The following is a 27,214-nucleotide window of genomic DNA, read 5'->3' as shown; positions in this document are numbered from 1 at the left end:
AAGGAAGGGGAAGGGGGGAAGGAAGGGGGAAGGGGGGGAAGGAAGGGGAAGGGGGGAAGGAAGGGAAGGGGGGGAAGGAAGGGGAAGGGGGGAAGGAAGGGGAAGGAAGGGGGGAAGGAAGGGGAAGGGGGGGAAGGAAGGGGAAGGGGGGGAAGGAAGGGGAAGGGGGAAAGGAGGAAGGAAGGGGAAGGGGGAAAGGAGGAAGGAAGGGGAAGGGGGAAGGAAGGGGAAGGGGGGGAAGGAAGGGGAAGGGGGGGAAGGAAGGGGAAGGGGGGGAAGGAAGGGGAAGGGGGGGAAGGAAGGGGAAGGGGGGGAAGGAAGGGGAAGGGGGGAAGGAAGGGGAAGGGGGGAAGGAAGGGGAAGGAAGGGGAAGGGGGGAAGGGGGAAGGAAGGGGAAGGGGGGGAAGGAGGGGAAGGGGGAAGGAAGGGGAAGGGGGAAGGAAGGGAAGGGGGAAGGAAGGGGAGGGGGAAGGGGGGGAAGGGGAAGGGGGGAGGGGGGGAAGGGGGGGGAAAGGGGGGGGAGGGGGAAGGTGGGGAGGGGGGAAGGGGGGGAAGGAAGGGAAGGGGGAAGGAAGGGGAAGGGGGGAAGGAAGGGGAAGGGGGGGAAGGGGAAGGGGGGGAAGGGGAAGGGGGGAGGGGGAAGGGGAAGGGGGGGGAAGGGGAAGGGGGGGGGAGGGGGAAGGGGGGAGGGGGGAAGGGGGGGAAGGAGGGGAAGGAAGGGGGGAAGGAGGAAGGGGGGGAAGGAAGGGGAAGGGGGAAAGGAGGAGGAAGGGGAAGGGGGGAAGGGAAGGGGGGAGGGGGGAAGGGGGGGGAAGGGGGGGGGAAGGGGGGAAGGGAGGGGGAGGGGGGAAGGGGGGGAAGGAAGGGGAAGGGGGGAAGGAAGGGGAAGGGGGGAAGGAAGGGAAGGGGGGAAGGAAGGGAAGGGGGGAAGGAAGGGAAGGGGGGAAGGAAGGGGAAGGGGGGAAGGAGGGGAAGGAAGGGAAGGGGGGGAAGGAAGGGAAGGGGAGGGGGAAGGGGAAGGGGGGAAGGGGAAGGGGAGGGGAAGGGGGGAAGGGGGGGTGGAGGGGGAAGGGTGGGGAGGGGGGAAGGAGGGGAAGGGGAAGGGGGGAACGGGGAAGGAGAAGGAGGGGAAGGAGGGGAAGGGGAAGGAGGGGAAGGGGAAGGAGGGGAAGGGGAAGGAGGGGAAGGGGAAGGAGGGGAAGGGGAAGGAGGGGAAGGGAAGGGGAAGGAGGGGAAGGAGAAGGAGGGGAAGGGGAAGGAGGGGAAGGGGAAGGAGAAGGAGGGGAAGGGGAAGGAGGAGAAGGAGGGGAAGGGGAAGGAGGGGAAGGGGAAGGGAAGGAGGGGAAGGGGAAGGAGGGGAAGGGGAAGGGGAAGGAGGGGAAGGAGAAGGAGGGGAAGGAGAAGGAGGGGAAGGAGAAGGAGGGGAAGGGGAAGGAGGGGAAGGGGAAGGAGAAGGAGGGGAAGGGGAAGGAGGGGAAGGAGAAGGAGGGGAAGGGGAAGGAGGAGGGGGGGAAGGGAAGGGGAAGGAGGGGAAGGGGAAGGAGGGGAAGGGGAAGGAGGGGAAGGGGAAGGAGGGGAAGGGGAAGGAGGGGAAGGGGAAGGAGGGGAAGGGGAAGGAGGGGAAGGGGAAGGAGGGGAAGGGGAAGGAGGGGAAGGGGAAGGAGGGGAAGGGGAAGGAGGGGAAGGGGAAGGAGGGGAAGGGGAAGGAGGGGAAGGGGAAGGAGGGGAAGGGGAAGGAGGGGAAGGAGAAGGAGGGGAAGGGGAAGGAGGGAAGGGGAAGGAGGGGAAGGGGACAGGAGGGGAAGGGGAAGGAGGGGAAGGGGAAGGAGGGGAAGGGGAAGGAGGGGAAGGGGAAGGAGGGGAAGGGGAAGGAGGGAAGGGGAAGGGGAAGGAGGGGAAGGAGAAGGAGGGGAAGGAGAAGGAGGGGAAGGAGGAAGGAGGGGAAGGGGAAGGAGGGGAAGGGGAAGGAGGGGAAGGGGAAGGAGGGAAGGGGAAGGAGGGGAAGGGGAAGGAGGGAAGGGGAAGGAAGGGGAAGGGGGGAAGGAAGGGGAAGGGGGAAGGAAGGGGAAGGGGGGAAGGAAGGGGAAGGGGGGAAGGAAGGGGAAGGGGGGAAGGAAGGGGAAGGGGGGAAGGAAGGGGAAGGGGGGAAGGAAGGGGAAGGGGGGAAGGAAGGGGAAGGGGGGAAGGAAGGGGAAGGGGGGAAGGAAGGGGAAGGGAGGGAAGGAAGGGGAAGGGGGGAAGGGGAAGGGGGGGAAGGGTAAGGGTGGGGAGGGGGAAGGGTGGGAGAGGGGGGAAGGGGGGGAAGGGGGGGAACGGGGAAGGGGGAACGAGGAGGTCAGAAGACAAACACGGGACACAACCCAACAGAGTACCCTTCGTCGTCCAGTACTTCCCCAGAGCAGAGAAACTACGCCATGTTCTTCGCAGCCTTCAACATGTCATCGATGACGACGAACACCTCGCTAAGGCCATCCCCACACCTCCACTACTCGCTTTCAACAGCCGCCTAACCTCAAACAGACCATCTTTCGCAGCAAATTACCCAGCTTTCAGGAGAACAGCGACCACGACACCACACAACCCCTGCCACAGCAACCTCTGCAAGACATGCCAGATCATCAACACAGATACCATCATCACACGTGAGGACACCACCCACCAGGTACATGGTACATACTCATGTGACTCGGCCAACGTTGTCTACCTCATACGTTGCAGGAAAGGATGCCCCGGAGCATGGTACATCGGCGAGACAATGCAGACACTGCGACAACGGATGAACGGACACCGCGCAACAATCGGCAGGCAGGAGTGTTCCCTCCCAGTCGGGGAACACTTCAGCAGTCAAGGACATTCAGCCTCCGATCTTCGGGTAAGCATTCTCCAAGGCGGCCTTCGAGACACACGACAACGCAAAATCGTCGAGCAGAAACTGACAGCCAAGTTCCGCACTCATGAGGACGGCCTCAACCGAGATCTTGGGTTCATGTCACGCTACATGTAACCCCACCTGACGCAGGGTCATCCAGACTCGAGTCGACATTGGCTTGTTCTCTCTACACAGAAGCGGCCGGACCTGCTGTGATTTCCAGCAAAAAAAATGTTTTTTGTCTGTTTTTTTGTTCTTCATACAGACCCCAGCATCTGCAATATTTGACCCCTTGTGACCCCACCTCATTGTTCTTTGATGTAATGTTTTCCTGACTGATCTGTTTGGACACCATTCACACCTTTGATCACTGTGATTATCTCTCTGCCGAGGTGTGATAAATGGCAGTTAGAAAGATTACCTGTAATCATCTGACATTATTCTCTGACTATATAAGCTGTGTCTTTATGCATCTCTCCACTTCACCTGATGAAGGAGCAGCGCCCCGAAAGCTTGTGATTTCAAATAAAGCTGTTGGACTATAACCTGGTGTTGTGTGACTTCTTACATAAAAAGTTCTAGCTAATCAAACTTTTTGTTGGTTTTGCTGTGCCTTCTTAAATGTTCAACGCTGCAATTTCACTAAGCGTTATTCATCTAGATCGCTGGTGAAGGAAGCAGGTTCATGCTAAATTATATTGAACGGCAAGCCCGCAGAGAACATTCGTCGGCCTCCACAAAAAGCTCCAGGAAATCTGTGGGTATGTTCATTCTTTTGGACATGTGAACAGAATGAATGACAAGCCACTCACCTGTTGATGAATCCTCGCTTTCTCCAAATCGAGACTGCCATTTCGGCCTTGGGCATCAGGTAGTAACTGTTCAGCTTCCATCACCCATTGATTCAGGTCATTCAGGTCACAGTGAAACTGTCGCCATTCCTCCACAGCCTTATCAAAACAGCTGCCGAAAAGACAGAAAATTCAGATCCCAGCCCTATGCTCTTTAATCGCACTCTTCACTCACAAAGCCATGTGATGCATGTAACAGGACTTCCTCAGACACTATCTGTATTTACTACTTCAGGAACTGCAGGATATGTACCTGCTTTACCTGTAGAAACCCTCACATTCAGCCCGCACTCATCATGAGCCAATCATATCAATCAAATCTGTTTCATCCAAATATACCAATTACTTATATGACATCTTCGTTTAGGCAAGGGTTGGAGTGTGTGCGTGCAGTTTTGGATACCTCATTATAGGACAGATCTAAAAGCAAATTGTAAAAATATAGTGTAGATTTCACTGGGATGTTACCAGGGCGAGGTGGTCACAATTCTGGGTAGAGACTTGAAAACTTCGGGCTTTTTTCATTAGCACTAAGGTGGTGAAAGGGAGACCTGATAGAGGTTATCAAGATTAAGAAGTGTTATGATGTGGTAATCACAAATAGCTCCCAGTGGTTGGGAAGAGCAAAACTAAGATAGTTATAAAAAGAATGAGGGGAAAGTAGAAGAAAATGTCTTTCCACAGAGGGTGCTCTGCCACAAACCTTTGTGGATGCAGAGTCCATAAAACTTTTAAAAGAAAGTTAGATGGTTGCTTGAAAAAGAGGAATACAGAAAGGTATGGGGAGCAAGCAGCAAGGAGTGCAGGATTAGACAAGGTGGCTTGTGGAGAAAAAACAGGACGAATGTTTGTGCTGTAAAATTCTATCGCTCCATGTACGGCAGAGTCCTCATGGCAAGCAATTTCTAGCACTACATAATGTCAATATATTGTTTATAGATTGTGTTGATTGGGCTTATACTCACTGGAGTTTAGAAGATTGAGAGGGGATCTCATCGAAACCTATAAAATTCTGTCAGGCCTGGACAGACTAGATGCAGGAAGGATGTTTCTGATGGCCGGGGAGTCCAGAACCAGGGGTCATAGTCTAAGGATAAGGGGTAAGCCATTTAGGACTGAAATGAGGAGGAATTTCTTTACCCAGAGAGTGGTGAACCTGTGGAATTCTCTGCGAAAGAAGGCAGTAGAGGCCAATTCATTAAATATATTCAAGAAGGAGTTAGATATATTTCTTAAGGCTAAAGGGATCAAGGGATATGGAGAGAAGGCAAGAACAGGGTACTGAATTTGGATGATCAGCCATGATCTCATTGAATGGCGGAGCAGGCTTGAGGGGCCGAATGGCCTACTCCTGCTCCTATCTTCTATGTTTCTATGACCTACTCCTGCTCCTAAATCTAATGTTCTTATAACACACACTATAACCCCGAGATCACCTGATCAGCACTTTCCCCTTTAACACACACACAACCCCTAGACCTCTCTCCTGATCAGCAGTGTCCCATCTAACACACACAACCCCTAGACCTCTCTCCTGATCAGCACTTTCCCATCTAACACACACACAACCCCTCGATCACCTGATCAGCACACTGTCCCCTTTAACACACACACAACCCCTAGACCTCTCTCCTGATCAGCAGTGTCCCATCTAACACACACACAACCCCTAGACCTCTCTCCTGATCAGCAGTGTCCCATCTAACACACACACAACCCCTAGACCTCTCTCCTGATCAGCAGTGTCCCATCTAACACACACACAACCCCTAGACCTCTCTCCTGATCAGCAGTGTCCCATCTAACACACACACAACCCCTAGACCTCTCTCCTGATCAGCACTTTCCCATCTAACACACACACAACCCCTCGATCACCTGATCAGCACACTGTCCCCTTTAACACACACACAACCCCTAGACCTCTCTCCTGATCAGCAGTGTCCCATCTAACACACACACAACCCCTCAATCACCTGATCAGCACACTGTCCCCTTTAACACACACACAACCCCTAGACCTCTCTCCTGATCAGCACTTTCCCATTTAACACACACTACAATCCCTAGATATCCTGATCTGTACACTGTCCCATCTAACACACACACAACCCCTAGACCTCTCTCCTGATCTGTACACTGTCCCATCTAACACACACACAACCCCTCAATCATCTGATCAACACACTGTCCCATTTAACACACACTACAACCCTCCTGATCAGCATGCAGTACAATTGTTTAACACAAACTCCCTGTTTTGGTTACTTGCTCCCATACCAATTATTTCAGTTTGCCAGATCCCAAAAGATTTGCCACTTATTGGCCCTGTTATGTTCTGAATTTAGTTGCACTGTTCCTGCCTGTTTGCTCTGCCTATTTTGGCATCATCTGCAATTTTCCAAAATTGTCTGTTGTTCAGTTTATTAAATGTGGAGCCCATGTTATATAGAACAGTTTCATTCAACTAGGAGCCTCAACCTACAAGGTCTTTGCTTTGAATTGATTTTCTTTGTAGACTATAGGCTGTTGCTGATGCCTGAAAATATCAATCGCTAATCTAATTTTCTGCCAGCAATGTCAATCAGAATAAAACTAAGATTGATTAGGAGATTTCAAGTGAATTGTAAAAGTGTAAAGTTTCCCCAGCAGGTACGCTAAAAAACTCTCTCGCTGACATTTTGCAGGCAAATGGAATGCTTATTATTCAAACTGAAAAGTTCACCAGCAGTTTGCTGCTTGTCAGTACTAAATTGATGCTCACTTTTTCCCCCTCTCTAGATCAGGGGCATTGACACCAATGGAGCACTGCTAACACCTCTTCAAATGGCATCAACTAACGCAGCCCACACTGGGACTTTCCTTTCTCCATATGGCTCAGTAGCAAAACTAACTAAACCATTAGCAAAGTTTTCATGCCCTTTTAACAAACTAAAGTCGTAAAATTCTGTTCGAATTTTTCATTGCAGCATCTATGCAGTACACAAGTACTAAGGCAATGTAAAAGTAAATCTGCTGACCCAAACAGCTAACACTAATTCCTTACCTTTTGCGATCACTGCACATTCTGTTCACTCGATCCCATTCTGCATGGAGCTGCGTCAGTGCATCCCCTATTTGGACAACCTCAGCTGCAGAAGCTTCGAGGAAGGCATCGGGCTGATTCTCATGGATATCTTCGATTTGCTCTCCGAGTTTCTCCAGCATGTCCTTTATATTCTGTGAGAGATGCAAGCATTCAGTTAACTCGGACACCACTGGATGGCTGGCTACCAATGAAGGGGTGACATTTAGAAAACCAAACATTTAATGGACAGTGCAAATATTGCAACCAAATCTATCAACTACAGGAAGTAAAAGCTAGATAGTCTCTGGCTCGGAGCATCACAACGTGATCTGTCCACAACTTACTCTACACTAATAGGCATAGACAACCTCAATCAGCAGCTAAGTGATGAGCAATTTTCCAAGCACATTCTTCTGATCATTCATCTTTGATTTAGCTGTTTGACTGACAACAAACAGACGTGCAACCTATGAATTCAATCGCTATACTAAATGAACTAACAAGACCAATAGCCTGTAGTACGATTGAAACTGCTCCGCCAAGAGATCGATCGAATTGTGGCAATTGAACTCACAGAAATGTCTGTTTTACTAATTGGGCTTTGACAATCCAGTGGTGACAGCAGCTGCCAGTGTGATGCATGGCAAACGGTACATAACAATTCCAAAAGAAGCATTTTGTTTGTTAATTAGAATGCTCAGGACCGCCTTCCCGATCACAACTGGGATTAATGTAGAGCCATCATTAAAAAGAGATTGTTTATTAAAATAGTATTTGTACACTAAAAATATATCAACGACAGCATGTTGAGTAATCACACAAACACACCAGCAGCTCAGGTTTTGAATGAAAAAGTTGAGACACAAAATCCTCGAGAAGGGCGGTTAGCTGCTAACTCCAATGGCTTTGCAACTTGAACATTAAGAGGTAGGCATCAGCAGCTCCAGTAAATTCAACCCTAACCCATCCTTGTGACCAACCACACCCCACCCCCAGTTTCTTGCCCACTCCCACCGTTTTACCACTGCAACACTGGAACAGGGTATTAGGAGTTAGACAACATCAGCTCCAGTCAACCTAACCTCACCCCACCCTCATGACCAACCTTACCCCACCCTTGTGAAGTGGTGTCTGGCTTTGCACTTGGTCCAACAAGATCAAGACTTGAATAACCATTCCAAAAGATTTGGACTCATAGTTCCAGTGTGAGGTTAAGTGCGCAGGTTATTGTTGGGGAAAGTGCCGATAAATTTTGTTTAAAAGCTGGAGTTGTTGCACCTCATTTATGCTCAAACTTGAAACCAGAAATGGGCTCTGAGCCGAATGCCCTCCCTGGTGGTCAAAAGAGTTTCTCAATATTGCATGATGGTTTCAGCAAAAGGGATGAAGCTTTGACCTGCCGTAAGCCAGAGTGATCAAGCTTTTAATGGACTAGTGAATACAACTGAGCCTTGGGGGCCACATGCAAAGTTTAAATCCATGTTCCCATTAATTTTTATATCTCAAGTTGCTGATATCAACAGACCTTGATGTTCTGATTTAGGATTTAGCCATGAATGATGCACCAGTGCGAATAACAGGGCTTTCCAAACCTCCAGGTACACTGAATTCAAATCAGAAAAGCCAAGAACTAAGAAACAGAAAGTTCAATAGGATGGATCTACCTGGGTTTGGTGGGCCACAGTTTGGACACTCCTTGCTATATAAGTGCTTTCTAACCATATTTAACTTCAATCAGCCTCCTCTTCTGCCCATTATGAAATGTAGTTGAATTTTTCCTCATTTCTAAATAAGTTATGGCTTCACCAATATGTAGAGCCCCCGTGTGATCTGTGTTCTCACTTGCAGATTTTTCAAAGGTGTTTTTTTTTAATGAGAACTGACCATAAAGTATAACGTTCGGTTAGAATTAACACCATTTACAGATAGCAGGGGGGCAGTGAACATGTTTTACTTCTTACTGAAACATATAAGATTGTGAGGGGGCTTGATCGGGTGGACGCGGTGAGGATGTTTCATAAGAACATAAGAAATAGGAGCAGGAGTAGGCCAATCGGCCCCTCGAGCCTGCTCCGCCATTCAATAAGATCATGGCTGATCTGATCCTAACCGCCAATCTACTATCACAGAACCATCTCCTGAATCTAACACAATTAGACACACGAACTAGGAGCAGGATCAGGCTACACGGCCCTTGGGCCCACTCCTCTACCCACAGGGCCATGTCCGATCCGAACCTAGACTCATGTCCAAATTCCTGCCCGCTCCCCGTAACCCTTAATTCCCTTTACTTCTAGGAAACTGTCTATTTCTGTTTTAAATTTATGTAATGATGTAGCTTCTACAGCTTTTTGGGGCAGCATATTCCATGGACCTACCACCCTCTGAGTGAAGTAGTTCCTCCTCATCTCAGTTTTGAAAGAGCAGCCCCTTATTCTAAGACTATGCCCCCTAGTTCTAGTTTCACCCATCATCGGGAACATCCTCCCCGCATCCACCTGATCCAACCCCTTCACAATCTATATGTTTCAATAAGATCGCCTCTCATTCTTCTGAACTCCAATGAGTAGAGTCCCAATCTACTCAACCTCTCCTCATATGTCCATCCCCTCATCCCCGGGATTAACCGAGTGAACCTTCTTTGTACTGACTTGAGAGCAAGTATGTCTTTTCTTAAGTATGGACAACAAAACTGTATGCAGTATTCCAGGTGCGGTCTCACCAATACCTTGTACAACTGAAGCAATACATCCCTATTTTTATATTCTATCCCCCTAGCAATGAAAGCCAACATTCCATTGGCCTTCTTAATCACTTGCTGCACCTGCATACGAACCTTTTGAGTTTCGTGCACCAGGACCCCCAGATCCCTTTGTACTTCAGTACTTTCCAGTCTCTTGCCATTAAGATAATAGCTTGCTCTACGATTTTTCCTGCCAAAGTGCATAACCTCACACTTTCCAGTATTGTATTCCATCTGCCAAATCTCTGCCCACTTACTTAGCCTGTCTATGTCCCCTTGCAGGTTTTTTATGTCCTCCTCACTCACTACTTTCCCTCCCATCTTAGTATCATCTGCAAACTTTGATATGTTACACTCGGTCCCCTCCTCCAAATCGTTAATATAGATTGTAAAGAGTTGGGGACCCAGCACCGACCCCTGCGGAACACCACTAGTTACTGATTGCCATTCTGAGAATGAACCATTTATCCCAACTCTCTGCCTTCTGTTAGATAGCCAATCCTCTATCCATGCCAGAATATTACCCCCAATCCCGTGATTTTTTATCTTAAGCAATAATCTTTTGTGTGGCACCTTGTCAAATGCCTTTTGAAAGTCTAAATACACTACGTCCACTGGTTCCCCTTTATCAACCCTGTAGTGTATGTGCCTTTAAGAGCCCCAGGTGTGCTGTAATGCCGGTAATGGCCACTCGGGCTATATAAGCCTGTATATTGTGTATATTCGTTAGAACCCCCCCAGACTTTGCTTAGTAAACACCTATGAACCAACTCCTGTCTTTCAGTATCTTTATCAACACACGGACACGACAGTGGCGACGAAGTGGAAATGGACTTACCTGCAATTCGGCAGCACCTCCAGGACATCGATTCCTCGGGCGTCCAGAAGACTCAAGAAAGTGAGAGAAGCTGTGGTTTCACCAGCTGGCCAAGCTGGTGGCAGGTACTGCGCTAATCCTTCCTGGGCGTCAGGCTGGGGCTCCAGCGGCTGGCTCTACAGCTGAGACAGGCAGCAAAATCGGAGGCAAGCAATAACGGACTGGGAGGGAGCACTCGGGAGACGGCCGGCGCGGCAAGCAGGTCAGCGTTCAGACCTGCAGAGAAAGTCCGGCGGGAACAAGTCTCCAACTGTAAACAAATAAAATTTTTAAAAAAAAACAAAGAACGGAAACCGCGGGAAACAGCGTTGTCATCGGCAGCAGCGGCGGGAAAGTGCGGGAAGCGCCATATCTTTGCTGCTGAAAAGAAAGAAAAGCACGGGAAGCGCCATATCTTTTCTGAAATGCCTAAGTCTGGCAATATTGATGCTATTGATAGCGAAATAGAGGATTGGATCACATACGTGGAAAGAGTAGAGGTATACTGCACTGCAAATGAAATAGAAGATGAAAAAAAAGCTTCAGTACTGCTGAACCTAATGGGCGCAAAGGCATACGGGCTGTTACAAAATGTAATCACTCCAGCCAAACCAAAGGACAAGAATTTTAAAGAAATTGTTGATACCCTGCAGGAGCACTTAAACCCAACACCGCTGCTGGTAGCGGAACGATTCAAATTCTTCAAGCGAAATCAACACAAGAATGAAAGTAACGCTGATTACCTAACCAAATTAAGAAAGCTATCAAAGTACTGCCAATTCGGGGCAGGACTAGCAGATTATCTTCGAGACAAATTCGTTTGCAGTCTCTTAAGTGAAGGAACACAAAAAAGGCTGCTTTCTGAAAAAGATTTAACATTGGACAAAGCTTTCAGTATGGCTGTATCATACGAAGCAGCAGCAAGAGGAGCTGCAGAGATACAACAAAAGTCACAGGACTTCAGCACCCATGAAATGACACAGGGTTTTGAAAGATGTTATCGCTGCGGCAGATCCACCCATAACCAGAAGGACCGCTGGTTCAAGGACAAAGCATGCAGGCAATGCGGAAAGATTGGACACATTGCACGGGTATGCCGATCTGGACAAAATAAATCCACAGACAGAAAAAAAAGAAATCAATAAAGGAAAGTACAGGAAGGTACAAATGATGACGGACAGTAGCTCCGAAGACCAGAAGAGCGACAGCGACTCCGAAAACAACAGACTAAGCTGTCTCAAATTACATAATGTACTTGCCAAAGATGATTACCAAACCATTTGGGTTACCCTCACGATAGCAGGGTCCCCTGTTAAAATGCAGCTAGATACAGGATCAGCTCTAACCGTAATAAATCGACGGGATTACGAGAGGCTATTTTCGCATATACCTCTAAAAGACACATCCATTATCTTAAAAACATATACGGGGCAGAAAGTATACCCCAAAGGAAAAATAAGGGTGCCTGTTGTATACAACGGCAAAGAAATACAAAAGTTGTATTTATACATTCTACAAGATGGTGGCCCACCGTTGTTGGGACGTGAATGGATCAGAAAGATACGTTTAGACTGGCACTCCATTCAGGCACTGACGGTGACCAGTAAGAAAATAAACAATGATGACATCATACCTGAACGATTAAAAGACATCTTGGCCAACGCCAAAGAAGTGTTTCAAGAGAAACTAGGAACCTTGAAAGGCATCACCGCCTCAATAAAAGTGGAAGATGCAGCAATTCCCAAATTTTTTAAGGCAAGACCGGCGCCATACGCAATTCGTCCAGCAGTCGAGGCAGAGCTGGAGAATTTGGAAAAGGCAGGCGTATTATCCAAAATAGATTGGAGCGAGTGGGCAACACCCATCGTTCCAGTCATGAAAAAAGCATTGAAGAATGATAAATCTGAAGAACAGAGAAAAATTCGCATCTGTGGAGACTTCAAGGTGACTGTAAACCCGGTCCTTCACACGGTACAGTATCCTCTTCCGAGGATAGAAGATATTTTCGCCTCACTATCCGGAGGGAAACGTTTCACCAAAATTGACTTGGCACAGGCATATCTACAGATGGAGGTTGAGGAGGCCTCTAAAAAGTATCTCACGATAAACACACACAAAGGCCTGTACCAGTACAATCGACTGGTTTTTTGGAGTAGCATCAGCTCCAGCTATCTGGCAAAGAGCTATGGAGCAAGTCCTGCAAGGGATTCCGGGGACTCAATGTTACCTAGACGACATCCTTGTAACAGGAGAAAACGACAACGAGCACCTTGCCAATTTGGAGCAGGTGCTCACTAGGCTGAGAGAACGGGGCCTACGAGCAAATCGCCCCAAGTGCGAATTTTTCCGAAATCAAATATCATATTGTGGCCACATAATAAATAAGGAAGGGTTGCATAAGTCACCTGAAAAAATTGAAGCGGTCATAAAAGCCCCAGCACCTGAAAATGTTTCACAATTAAGGTCGTTCCTGGGATTAATAAATTACTATCATAAATTTTTACCGAACTTATCAACTCTTCTACACCCTCTTAATGAACTTCTACAAACAGGAGTGATTTGGAAATGGAACGAAGACTGTAAACGTGCCTTCCATAAATGCAAAGACTTAATCACATCCGAAGAAGTTTTGGCTCATTACAACCCATCACTGCCAATCAGACTGGCGTGCGATGCATCCCCTTACGGCATAGGAGCAGTATTATCCCATAAATTCCCTTATGGCTCAGAACGGCCGATAGCTTTTGCGTCACACTAATTAAACTCAGCTGAGCGTAACCATGCCCAAATCGACAGGGAAGCACTCAGCCTGGTATGGGGAGTGAAGAAATTCAACCATTACCTACACGGACAAAAATTTACCTTGTTGACTGACCATCAACCCCTCATCTCCATATTCAACCCTAAAAAGGGTGCTCCCATTATGACAGCGCAAAGGCTACAGAGGTGGTCCCTTTTTCTAGGGGCACACCAATACAACATAGAATACAAAGGATCAAAACAGCATGGGAATGCTGACGGTTTATCGCGCCTACCATTGCCAACGGTAGAAGAGGCACCTACAGTAGACCCAGTAGAGATGTTCCACTCTACCATAGTGGAATGTCTACCAGTCACAAATTCTGCCATTGAAAGGGAGACGAGAAATGACCCGACTCTCTCACGGGTCTACGATTTAACAGTGAAGGGATGGCCAGCACATGGCGAACCACTGTTGCCAGCATTCTCGCAAAGAAGAGAACAGCTGTCAGTGTGCCGAGGAACCTTGATGTGTGGATCCAGAGTGGTGATTCCACCCAAACTCCAGGATAAAGTGCTAAAGGAGCTTCACGAGGGGCATCTGGGTGGAGTGAAAATGAAGAACCTAGCTAGGGCGTTTGTATGGTGGTCAGGTATCGATGGAGACATCGAAGAAATGACCAAGAGCTGCCTAGGATGCCAGAAGGTCCAAAACACTCCACCACAAGCCCCTCTACATCCATGGGAGTGGCCCTCATCTCCCTGGCAAAGGGTGCACATCGACTTTGCTGGTCCATTTATGGACTCAATGTTCTTAATCGCGGTTGATGCACACTCCAAGTGGCCGGAGGTAATAAAGATGTCCTCCACCACCACAGAAAAAACCATCACCGTATTAAGGACCATATTTGCCAGGAATGGGCTGCCGGAACAGATATGTTCTGATAATGGACTGCAATTTGTGTCCGAAGAATTCAGAAAGTTCTTAAAAAACAATGGGGTTAAGCACTACACGTCCGCCCCATACCATCCCGCCACCAATGGATTGGCTGAAAGGTTTGTCCAGACCTTCAAGAAGGCCATAAAGGCCATGGGTAATGAAGACATAAAACTTCAGCACAAGGTGGATAACTTCTTGTTCGCATACAGGAATGCAACACATACGGTTACCAACCAAACTCCCGCCATGATGTTCTTCAATAGAAACCTAAGATGCCGGCTGGATTTGGTCAAGCCCAACATCAGAAGGGACGTGGAGAACCGGCAGTTTCAAGGCATGAATGAAAGGCCAACTAGAACCTTCCAGATAGGTCAACAAGTTTTGGCCCGGGACTACCGTACCGAGAAATGGCAGCCTGGAACTATCTGCACACGACTAGGACCACTGATGTATACCGTGGACATCGGAGAAAGCATAATAAGGCGCCATGCTGACCAAATCATAAAGTCATCCGAAAAGGGACAACCTACACAACTCTATACGTCTAACGATGAAGTAGAGATACCCATATCTACCTCCGATCCGGTGATACTGGAACCCGATGAACCCGACACTGGCATTCAAGCCGAATCAGCCTTGCCAAAAGAACCTACTACACCCCCGAGGCGTTATCTGGACCGAGTCAGGAAGCCTCCTGAGAGACTGACTTATAATTAATTAACTACAGCAATGTGTATATTATTTTTCTTATAACATGTATAATTACTTAAAATATGATGTACTGGTTAGCTAAAAGGGGAGGAATTGTAGTGTATGTGCCTTTAAGAGCCCCAGGTGTGCTGTAATGCCGGTAATGGCCACTCGGGCTATATAAGCCTGTATATTGTGTATATCCGTTAGAACCCCCCCCAGACTTTGCTTAGTAAACACCTATGAACCAACTCCTGTCTTCAGTGTCTTTATCAACACACAGACACTACACACCCTATATGTTACTTCCTCAAAGAACTCCAGCAAATTTGTCAAACATGACTTCCCCTTCATAAAACCATGCTGACTTTGTCCTATTAAATGATGATTATCCAAATGTCCTGTTACTGTCTCCTTAATTATGGACTCCAAAATGTTACCTACCACAGATGTTAGGCTAACCGGTCTATAGTTTCCAGCCTTCTGTCTGCTGCCCTTTTTAAATAAGGGTGTTACATTAGCAGTTTTCCAGTCTGCCGGGACCTTTGCTGAGTCCAGGGAGTTTTGGAAAATTATTACCAATGCATCCACAATCCCTACCGCCACTTCCCTCAAGACCCTAGGATGTAAGCCATCAGGTCCAGGTGATTTATCCGCCTTGAGTCCCATTATTTTACCGAGTACCACTTCCTTAGTGATTTTGATCGTGTTTAGCTCCTCCCCCCCTATAGCCCCCTGTTTGTCCAGTGTTGGGATATTCTTAGTGTCTTCTACTGTAAAGACTGATACAAAATATTCAGTGTTTTTTCCATCTCCATATTTCCCACCATTAATTTCCCGGTCTCATCCTCTAAGGGACCAACATTTACTTTAGCCACCCTTTTTCTTTATATATAACTATAAAAACTCTTACTATCTGTTTTTATATTTTTTGCTAATTTACTTTCATAATCTATCTTCCCTTTCTTAATCAATCTTTTTGTTATTTTTTGCTGTCTTTTAAAGTTTTCCCAAATCCTCTATCCTCCCACTAGATTTGGCTACCTTATATGCCCTTGTTTTTCGTCGAATACTATCCTTAATGTCTTTACTTAGCCACGGATGGCTGTCTTTTCTTTTACACCCTTTTCTTCTCAGTGGAATATATATTTTTTGGAAGTTGTAAAATAACTCCTTAAATGTACACCACTGGTCATGTATCGTCTTACCCTTTAATCTATTTTCCCAATCCACTCTGCTCAATTCCGCTCTCATACCTTCATAGTCTCCTTTATTCAAGCTTAGCACGCTTGTTTGAGATCCAACCTTCTCACCCTCTAATTGAATATGGAATTCAACCATGTTATGGTCCCCTCATTCCAAGGGGATCCTTTACTAGGACATTTTTAATTAATCCTGTCTCGTTACACAGGACCAGATCTAAGGTTGCTTGCCCCCTGGTCGGTTCAGTTACATACTGCTCAAGAAACCCATCCCTAATACACTCAATGAACTCATCCCCAAGGCAGCCCTGCCCAATTTGATTTGTCCAATTAATATGATAGTTAAAATCCCCCATAATTATAGATGTTCCCTTATTACAAGCCTCAACTATTTCCTGATTGATACTCCGTCCAACATAGTTGCAACTGTTCGGAGGCCTATAGACTACGCCCACTAGTGTTTTTTTCCCCTTATTATTCCTTACCTCCACCCAAACTGTTTCATTATCCTGATCTTTTGACCCAATATCATTTCTCTGTATTACAGTGATTCCTTCCTTTATTAACATAGCCACCCCACCTCCCCTTCCTTCCTGCCTGTCCTTCCTGATCGTTAAATAACCTGGTATGTTTAATTCCCAGGCATTGTCACCCTGCAGCCATGTTTCTGTAATGGCCACAAGATCATACCCATATGTAGTTATTTGTGCCATTAACTCGTCTATTTTGTTACGAATGCTACGTGCATTCAGATAGAGAACTTTCAAATATGTTTTGTGACACTTAGTTCCTGCTTTTGCCCTTTTTATTACTTTACCTTTTACTCCATACCTTCTGCCCCTTCCTGACACGCTCTGGTTTTTAATTTCCCCACTGCTAGCCAAGTCTATGACCTTCTCTGTTGTCATTTTTATTATTTGCTCTCTAGGAACCTCCCCCCCACTAGTTAGTTTAAAGCCCTCTCTACAGCCCTAGTTATATGATCCGCCAGGACTCTAGTCCCAGCACTGGCCAAGTGAAGCCCGTCCCAACGGAACAGCTCCCTCCTGCCCCAGTACTGGTGCCAGTGTCCCAGGAAGCAAAACCCATTTCTCCCACACCAGTCTTTGAGCCACGCATTTAACTCTCTAATTTTATTTGTCCTAGCCAAATTTGCTCGTGGCTCAGGTAATAATCCAGAGATTATTACCCTTGAGGTTCTGTTTTTTAATTTGACCCCTAGCTGTTCATACTCCTTTAACAGAACCGGCTTCCTAGTCCTATCTACGTTGTTTGTACCAACATGGACAACGGCAACTGGATCCACCCCCTCCCACTGCAAGTTTCTTTCCAGCCCAGAGGAGATGTCCTTAACCCTGGCACCGGGTAGGCAACACAGCCTTCGGGACTCTCGCTCTCGGCTGCAGAGAACTCTATCTATCCCCCTAATAATACTATCCCCTACCACTACAACATTTCTAGTTACTCCCCCCTCTTGAATGGCCCCCCGTTCCACGGTGCTGTGGCCAGGTTGCTCATCCTCCCTGCAGTCCCTGCTCCCGTCCCCACAGGGAGTAAGAACCTCAAACCTGCTGGACAAGAGCAAGGGCTGCGGCCCCTCCAGCTCTACCTCCTGGATCCCTGTACCTGCCTCACTTGTAGTCACACCATCCTGTCCCTGACCATGGGCTACATCTGAATTAATTAACTTCATAGGTGTGATCACCTCTTGATACACAGAGTCCAGATACTTCTCCCCCTCCCTGATGTGTCGCAGTGTCTGAAGCTCAGACTCCAGCTCATCAACACGGAGCTGGAGTTCCTGTAGCAGCAGACACTTGTCACAGACGTAATCACCGTGAACCTCAATGGGGTTCACCGGCTCCCACATCTCGCAACAGTAACACATCACCTGCTCCATTCTATGTAATTAATTACATTTTTTATTGTTAGTTATGGACACCCTCTGCCCGATTTTAGATGCTAGTATCCCCTTTAATTAATTGGATTTAAATTAAATCAATCCCTCTAATTACACCAGTTAAATGGTTCACCAACAGTCACTCTGCACCAGAAAGGCCTTATTAACTACAACCCACAGAGTTAAAGTTTGAAAAGAGCACCTAACACCCCACTTACCCTAACTCTCACACTTACCCAAACTCACAGCACTCTCTGCTGACTCGCACTCAGTGCTTGCTCGCACTAGCCTGGTCTTTTTATACTGTTTGTTTGTTTACAGCCAATGAGTCTCCCCTGCTGATTGGTTAGAAAACTGGTTTCCACTGCCTGCTGTGCCAATTTACTCCTACTGCAGTGTAACCTTGTTTTACTCTTCTTAAACCAACAGAATCCCAAATATTTAACTTTTCCCCTTTACTTAAACTGCTTAAGTAATCTTATCAAGAATGATTTAAAGAGAAATAACAATTAAAGAACTCACACACTTACCCAAACTCACAGCACTCTCTGCTGACTCTCTGATGGGTGAGACTAGAACTAGGGGGTATAATCTTAGAATAAGGGGCTGCCCTTTCAAAACTGAGATGAGGAGAAACTTCTTCACTCAGAAGGTAGTAAATCTATGGAATTTGCTACCCCAGAGAGCTGTGGAAGCTGCAACATTAAATAAATTTAAAACGGAGATAGACAGTTTCCTAGCAGATAAGGGAATTAGGGGTTACGGGGAGAGGGCAGGGAAGTGGACGTGAGTCTAGATTCGGATCAGCCATGATCCTATTGAATGGTGGAGCAGGCCCGAGGGGCCATATGGCCTACTCCTGCTCCTACTTCTTATGTTATGTTCTTATTATGTTCTTTCAGCTATGGAGCCCTTCAACAGCCACAATAGCAGTCCCTTCCCTTTAAAGCACCCAGAATAAATAGTAACACTTGGTTTATTCCAAACAGACTAAAGTTGTAATTTTATGGTAGGAAATGGCAAACAAAACAGACCAGTTTTTCCACTAAACTGGCTCCCATTTGTGACTAGAAATCCATGGAACTATCACCTTCAGTTCTGTAGGTAATGCATGAAAAGAGACAAAGAGTAAAAGGTCTTTCAGTCTTCACTGCGTTAAAATTGCCAGCCGAGAGATGTATTGAGTTTTCCCATTATGGTGCCTGCTTTCCCCATTAAGCTTCATCTTCACTTTGCATAGTTTGCCTTGTCCTGAAAATAAAACTAATTGGAAAGTGTTACCACAGGGATCAAAGTTTTCACTCAAGGTCACTTAACTCTGACATCAGTCAACATTCAATATCCCACCCCTTGTGGAATCCTATCTAATTCTGCAATACTAATGAGCTGGAATTGCAAACAACAGTGAAATGTTTCATTAAAACACACAATCCATCATCACTGTGCACTTACCACACCCAGGCCATGTCTTCAAAACTAACTGTGCAATTAATGGCTCACAGGACAGACATTGGAGGTTTCAAGCAATCCCCCAATACAGATAGAACTGAGGTAAGAAACACTTTTATAGCTTTGACAAAGACCTCAAGTACAAATTGCTTTTCCTCGGCTGCTTTCAACAACAGTGGAGTTGACAATCAGGCATAGATTAAAAGCTAATATAATTGCAAAATACTGCGGATGCTGGAAATCTGAAATAACAACAGAAAATGCTGGAAATACTCAGCAGGCCAGGCAGCATCCGTGGAGAGAGGAACAGAGTTAACGTTTCAGGTCTGGGACCCTTCATCAGAACTCTGATTCATAGATTAAAAGCTACCTCGTCAGAAAATGTTAGATTTTATCAATTAGAAACAAATTAGCCATTATAAAAATGAGACTGACGAGCACCAGTGCACATCAAGGTTCATCTCTGCGTGTCTCAAATACCTGCCTTTTTCCCCCTCAGGAAATTAAAACCTCTCATGCTGCTCAGTCCTTCAACTTTCACCATCTCAATTTATCTTTCCTTTCATCTGTGTGCAGGTATTATCTTCTCTCCTCTCCAGTTTATTTCTTCAGATATATGCTCTCAATCTTTTTTTTTTAATCTCGCGATCACCCAAGCTTCCTCTCCTGGATCAGCAGCCAGCATCCTTGTACATCATCACATATTTCAGGCTTTGGATTACCAAACCAAGTAGCTTACAACTTCTGCTACAGTGCTATTTTACATACAATTTAAAAACCACACTAACTTGAGTAAAGGTTTCCTTATTATTCAAAATACCTATTCTATCAATCATGGAACAAAAAACAAAGGTATCATTTTGATTTAGGTTGAATACCATAACTGTACACTTTAAAACTGTGAGAAGAGACAGAGAACCAGCAAAATTAAACTATATTGATTCATTTTCATAGACAAGGTTCCACAATCAGCAAATGAGATCACAGAATCATAGAATGATACAGCACAGGGGGCAGCCATTCGGCCCGTTGTGCCTGTGCTGGCTCTTTGAAAGAGCTATCCAATTCGTCCCACTCCCCTGCTCTTTCCCCATAGCCCTGCAAATTATTTCCCTTCAAGTATTTATCCAATTCTCTTTTGAAAGTTACTACTGAACCTGCTTCCTCTACCCTTTCAGGGAAGTGCATTCCAGATCGTAATAACTCACCGCGTAAAAAAGTGTTTCCTTATGTTGCCTCTGGTTCTATTTGCCGTCACCTTAATTCTGCGTCCTCTGGTTACTGACCCTTCTGCCAGTGGAAACAGTTTCTCCTTATTTACTCTATCAAAACCCTTCATGATTTTGAACACCTCCATCAAATCTCCTCTTAACCTTCTCTTCGCTAAGGAGAACAACCCCAGCTTCTCCAGTGATAAACAACCAGTTAATCTATTAAGAAAGTAAGTGTTTATAAAATGAATCGGGACACACTAGCGCATTCCCTGCGGCATTGCTCAGTTAATTGGAGGATGCATAGTTTTAGAAACAGAGCTGTTATAACATGTGACGCACAATGTATTATATAATATAGGCAATTATACCCTATTCACAGTGCATTATATAATACAGGCAGTTATACCCTGTGCAGTGTATTATATAATACAGGCAGTTATACCCTATTCACAGTGTATTATATAATACAGGCAGTTATACCCTGTTCACCGTGTATATTATATAATACAGGTAGTATTATATAATACAGGCAGTTATACCCTGTTCACCGTGTATTATATAATACAGGTAGTTATTCCCTGTTCACCGTGTATTATATAATACAGGCAGTTATTCCCTGTTCAGTGTATTATATAATACAGGCAGTTATACCCTGTTCAGTGTATTATATAATACAGGCAGTTATAACCTGTTCAGTGTATTATATAATACAGGCAGTTATACCCTATTCACAGTGTATTATATAATACAGGTAGTTATACCCTGTTCACAGTGTATTATATAATACAGGCAGTTATTCCCTGTTCAGTGTATTATATAATACAGGCAGTTATACCCTGTTCACAGTGTATTATATAATACAAGCAGTTATTCCCTGTTCAGTGTATTATATAATACAGGCAGTTATACCCTATTCACAGTGTATTATATAATATACAGGCAGTTATACCCTGTTCACAGTGTATTATATAATACAGGCAGTTATTCCCTGTTCACAGTGTATTATAGAATAAAGGCAGTTATACCCTGTTCACAGTGTATTATATAATACAGGCAGTTATTCCCTGTTCACAGTGTATTATATAATACAGGCAGTTATTCCCTGTTCACAGTGTATTATAGAATACAGGCAGTTATACCCTATTCACAGTGTATTATATAATACAGGCAGTTATTCCCTGTTCAGTGTATTATATAATACAGGCAGTTATACCCTATTCACAGTGTATTATATAATATACAGGCAGTTATTCCCTGCTCACAATGTATTATATAATACAGGGCTGCATTAGCATGTAATTCAATGTTTGGTGGGATTAGATGTCATCATGTGGCTCAATCACAGACATAAGCATCAACAAGCCACTTTTCCAGTACATCCAACACACCTTTAGGGAATCTTCCTGGCTTGAGAAGTCCTCGTATTTTCCATTGTTCAATTCTGGTGCATTGAGTAGTAGTTCAACATCAGCCAGAGCCAGCAATGCCTTGTTAATGTCCAGAAGATAATCTGATGGGAAGTACTGTGATGCCATTCCTGCACTGGTGGTGTAATGGCCAGGGATAACGCTGGCTTCCTGAGGAGAGGCAGCAGTATGAAGTTGACTTTAACAAAGTAATAACCTGCATTGGCCAAATTCTGGATTCCTCGGTCAGTAGTACTTTGCAAACTCACATTTGCATTACATTTTCAAAAAAGCAGTGAAATCCCACTAACAATCTCAGTGCAAATGTTAGAATGGCTAGTTACACATTTCAAAATAAATTAATCATTGCTCTCTAATATTTTGGAATTTTATAAAATTAGAAAATCATAAACTTACTGGACTCTTTAAATGCAGTGCTTGATGAGTAGAAAACTGGGTCTCTATTTGGTGCCAGCGCTTCTCCACATTGATGCTGTCCTTTCCAGAAGAGGCACTATACCGTCCCAGACCTTGGCTCTTCTTTGTTAAGGCAGTGAAGTCCCCTCTTCGCTGTTCAAACTCTTGGGTCAGTTCCTGAAAAGAAAAAGCACATTTTGAGACAACGTCCCTGGATTATATTAGTATTTCTTGAATGCACACATAACTTTTTCCTTCTCCCATACAACTCTGCAGCCGAGGGCAGGACAGATAACTGCTCCAATCTCACTGCTTAAGTCCCCGCCAGCCAGCCACCATCAGTTTTACATCAGCAATTCAGTGGAGACCCATTCCAAGTTTCCCCTCCTCCCAACCCTATTTGATTGTGAGTCAATTATGTTGTACTATTTTCACACAACAATATTGTTGGTGTTAAGTTTATTCACAAAGCAGCAGCCAGCAGTTCCATTGTTTAGTCCTAATTAACATCTAGTGAAAACCTTTAACAACAGTACTTCTTGGGAAGAAATATCCTGTACTAATATAAAGAAACCACAAGGAACAAGCCAAAAGACAGAAATTAAAAGCGGCTTAAATTTACTACCTGTAATCTCCTCTTGTCTTCTGAGCCATAGGAGTCCAACAGTCGCCGCTCAATGTCATCCAGCCACTGCAGGAAGTGGCTTTCCTCTCTCTTGTACTGGTACCACCCAGGTAACATCTCTCCTACTTGCGCCTTCTGCATTAATTTCGCTTCCTAAATACCAGAGTAAAAAACATTCTGTCTTCAACCCTCATGAGTTCATCTCACACTAGTTAAAGATAAAGGTCTTTCAACAACCAGACTACACTGCAGCAACTTGGGGAGTGCTTACAAAGTCTGATCTCTGTCCACAGATAGTGATCCGGTTAACAACAGGGCTACAAACAGGTCTGAACACTCCAACTACTCACTACATTTGATTATCCAACAAGCATGACTTATTTTTTAACCGTTCGTGATGTGATTATATTCATCTGATTATTTCTAATAGGGTTCCATTAGCTTTTCTCATACCTTAACAGTGGCATACTTTGTCTGTAGAAGGATCAGTTTTCTGTGGATTTGTTTCCGTCTTTCATCATCAGTCAGCTGCAGCAGCCGCTCACCTTTCTGTAGCATCTCCTCCACATCCGCTTCCTCTTCATCCATCTAGAAACAGAGATTCTTAAGTAGAAAGCAGAGAATATACACACACACAATGTATCCATGAACACGCCCCCACACCCACACATGCACCCACCCACACGCAAACACCCACAAACACCCATTCAGAAAAGCTCCTCTGTATTTAGGTCCTTATGTAAATAGTACAAGGACCTAATACATACAACTTACATTTATATAGTGCCTTTAATGTAGAAAAAGTCCCATGGTGCTTCACACAGGAAGAAAGGAGCAGAAGCTGAGCCATTGTAGATATTTAGGAGTTAAATAAAGGTTTGCTTGAAGATAAAACTTGAGACGGTATTCAAGGAGGGAGTTTTAGAGAATAAACGGTAGAGCCAAGACAGTTGAAGGCTCTGCCATCAATAGTGGAGTGAGAGTGGAAATGCACAAAAGGCCAGAGTTAGAGGCATGAAGGGCACACATGGATTAGGTAGAGTGGGGTGAGGAGGTGAAGGGATTTATCAATGAGATCAAGGATTGATGATACGTGTATGGTTCATATATACTTGCTTGTACAGAGGATCAGATCAAACACTTAGCTTCACAGAGTCAAAAGTTGGCCTATGACCCAGAAATTAGAAATAAAACTTGTTGTTGAAAATATCAGAGGAGGGCTGGGTGGTGTGGTGGGTGAAGACACTGCCTTTTGTCTCTAAAGTGCAGGACTACAAGGTAGAAACAAAGGAGGATCATTCAGCCCATCCTACCTCATTCATCCACAGCACTATTCAGTTTGATCATAAATTACTCCAATTTTTATTCTACTGTTTTGGCTGATGGAGAAAAGTTTATCCCACAAATCCAACCAGAATTCAAAGGCAGGTTCCAGAGGTGAAAAGACACTGCTAAATTACTAAAATAACAGAAAAAGCTGGAAAAACTCAGGTGGTCAGGCAACATCCGTGGAGAGAAATTTGAGTTGACGTTTCGGGTCGAACCATTTGAAGAAGGGTTCGACCCGAAACGTCAACTCAAATTTCTCTCCACGGATGTTGCCTGACCTGCTGAGTTTTTCCAGCTTTTTCTGTTGTTATTTCGGATTTCCAACATCTGCAGTATTTTGCTGTCCTGCTAAATTACTATACCAACTAGTTCCCCTAACAAAAAGTGGCATCCAAGGGTGTCATTATACAAAAGATACTGGTCCCAGACCTACACGCTATGATGAACAGATACACTGCCAGCCAGCAGTGCCATGCACTGAGCAGTAAGGAAACAGCTGTGCACCGGTACAGCTGGCTCCGCTCTCCAATGAGTTAAATGCCATTGTAGGAGGGAGCAGGGGAAATCACACGCGCTCTCTGAATGTTAAAAATATTCAAAAGTAGTATGTCCAGGCAGGATCATGGATTTGCACCAGACTGAAGTTATACTACAACAAGTGCAAAACTCCAGTTATGCAAGACTACCTCCTACACATCTTAGCTTCAGTGCCCGCAAATGTCGGATTGCTGATTGACTCCCAAGTCACAGTACATCTTTACATCGACACAGAGTTGAAAATGCAACACAGACTCATAATTAATAGTATAATGACTCTGTAGAATAAGACTCTTAAAATAAGACCACAAGCATTAAGCTCTCTTCTGAACATGACGACTTTGGCTGATTTCAACTTGGATGAGACACCACCACATGACAGGAACAGCAAACCAGTGCCGGACAAAAACAATACGACTGCAAATATTAGGAGTCTTCAATACAAAACGCTAGACTGAAAATGGTCAGTCAGCAGTTCTGATAAGAAGTTTGCACACAAAATATCAGCAACTGTAAAAAGAGGTTAACGTTTTGGGCATGGATCTCCTGTCAGAACTGCTGACAGACCTGCTGTGTGTTTCCAACCATTCTCGGTTTTATTTTTTTAATCAGCGGGGAGCAAACCAGATGCTCTACCAAACAATTCCTGCTTTTTAGCTAAAGCATCTTCCACTGAACCAGGACTGTAAACTATTGCCAACACAAGAACTGCTTTGGTGAAATGTGATGCTTTACAGCACTTAATACAATTTGCAAGGTCCAAGTCAAGATGAAGCCTGGATCTTTATCTGGTAGATGCAATGCCATGCTGAGAAGCCTCTGCCAATTAGTCATAAGAGCATAAGAACATAAGAAATAGGAGCAGCAGTAGGTCATGTGGCCCTTCGAGCCTGCTTCACCATTCAATAAGATCATGGCTGAATTTCTACCTCAACTCTACTGTCCTGCATTATCGCCATATCCCTTGATTCCCTTAATATCCAAAAATCTATCGATCTCTGTCTTGAATATACTAAACGACTGAGCCTGCACAGCCCTCTGAGGTAGAAAATTCCTAAGATTCACCACCCTCTGAGTGAAGAAATTTCTCCACACCTCAGTCCCAAATGGTAGACCCCTTATTCTGAGACTGTGACCCCTGGTTCTAGACTCCCCAACCAGGGGAAACATTTGCATCTAACCCTGTCAAGCCCTGTAAGAATTTTGTATGTTTCAATGAGATCAGCTCTCATTCTTCTAAACTCCAGAGAATATAGACCTAGTGTACTCAGTCTCTCCTCATAGGACAATCTCCCCCGCCCCCTCCCAGGAATCAGTCTGGTCATAGAGTCAGAGTTTTACAGCACAGAAAGAGGCCCTTCGGCACATCGTGTCTACACCGGCCATCAAGCCCTGTCTATTCTAATCCCATTTTCCAGCACTTGGTCCGTAGTCTTGTATGCTATGGCGTTTCAAGTGCTCATCTAAATGCTGCTTGAATGTTGTGAGGGTTCCTGCCTCTACCACCCTTTCAGGCAGTTAGTTCCAGATTTCAACCACCCTCTGGGTGAAAAAGTTTTTCCTCAAATCCCCTCTAAACCTCCTGCCCCTTACCTTGAAACTATGCCCCCTGGTTATTGACCCCTCTACAAGGAGCGCACGTCAACCCAAGCACCCCACCCACCCACCCCTTCAACCACCGTCTGCCCCACCTGTGACAGAGACTGTAGGTCCCGCATTGGACTCATCAGTCACCTGAGAACTCATTTTTAATGTGGAAGCAAGTCATCCTCGGTTCCGAGGGACTGCCTGCGAAGGGGAAAATTCCATTCTATCTACCCTATCTATGCCCCTCATAATTTTGTACACCTCAATCAGGTCCCCCCTCAGCCTTCTCTGCTCTAAGGAAAACAACCCCAGCCTGTCCAGTCTCTCTTCATAGCTGAAGCGCTCCAGCCCAGGTAACATCCTAGTGAATCTCCTCTGCACACTCTTCAATGCAATCACATCCCTCCTATAGTGTGGCGACCAGAACTGTACACAGTATTCCAGCTGTGGCCTAACTAGCGTTTTGTACAGCTCCATCATAACCTCCCTGTTCTGATATTCTAGGCCTCGGCTAATGAAGGCAAGTATCCCATATGCCTTTTTAACCACCTTATCTACCTGTCCTGCTGCCTTCAGGGATCTATGTACATGCACACCAAGGTCTCTCTGATCCTCTGTCCTTCCTAGGGTCCTACCATTCATTGTGTATTCCCTTGCCTTGTTAGTCCTCCCAAAATGCATCAACTCATACTTTTCAGGGTTAAATTCCATTTGTCACTGTTCTACCCATCTGACCAACCCGTCTATATCGTCCTGTAGCCTGAGACTTCCCTCCTCCAATTTTCGTGCCATC

The 27,214-nt window shown here is 45.4% G+C and overlaps 1 protein-coding gene across 1 annotated transcript in view; it reads right to left on the bottom strand.

The window, feature by feature from the left end:
* Nucleotides 1–3,319: 3,319 nt before the first annotated feature.
* LOC147121354 (utrophin-like) overlaps nucleotides 3,320–27,214 on the bottom strand; it is a 210,784-nt gene continuing 186,889 nt past the window's right edge. The window contains exons 37-42 of the mRNA XM_085977745.1: nucleotides 23,422–23,556; nucleotides 22,969–23,121; nucleotides 22,344–22,520; nucleotides 21,909–22,097; nucleotides 6,767–6,939; nucleotides 3,320–3,832 (exon numbers count right to left, since the gene is read on the bottom strand). Coding sequence (XP_085833871.1) covers nucleotides 3,637–3,832; nucleotides 6,767–6,939; nucleotides 21,909–22,097; nucleotides 22,344–22,520; nucleotides 22,969–23,121; nucleotides 23,422–23,556 — 1,023 coding nt within the window. The 3' untranslated portion in view covers nucleotides 3,320–3,636. The remainder of the gene's footprint in view (nucleotides 3,833–6,766; nucleotides 6,940–21,908; nucleotides 22,098–22,343; nucleotides 22,521–22,968; nucleotides 23,122–23,421; nucleotides 23,557–27,214) is intronic.

Source organism: Somniosus microcephalus, chromosome 3 (assembly GCF_052327205.1).
Source record: "Somniosus microcephalus isolate GS21.2 chromosome 3, FLI_Smic_1.0, whole genome shotgun sequence".
NCBI lineage: Eukaryota > Metazoa > Chordata > Chondrichthyes > Squaliformes > Somniosidae > Somniosus > Somniosus microcephalus.
The sequence above is the reverse complement of the archived record's forward strand: the minus strand, read 5'-3'. Positions and strand labels throughout refer to the sequence as shown.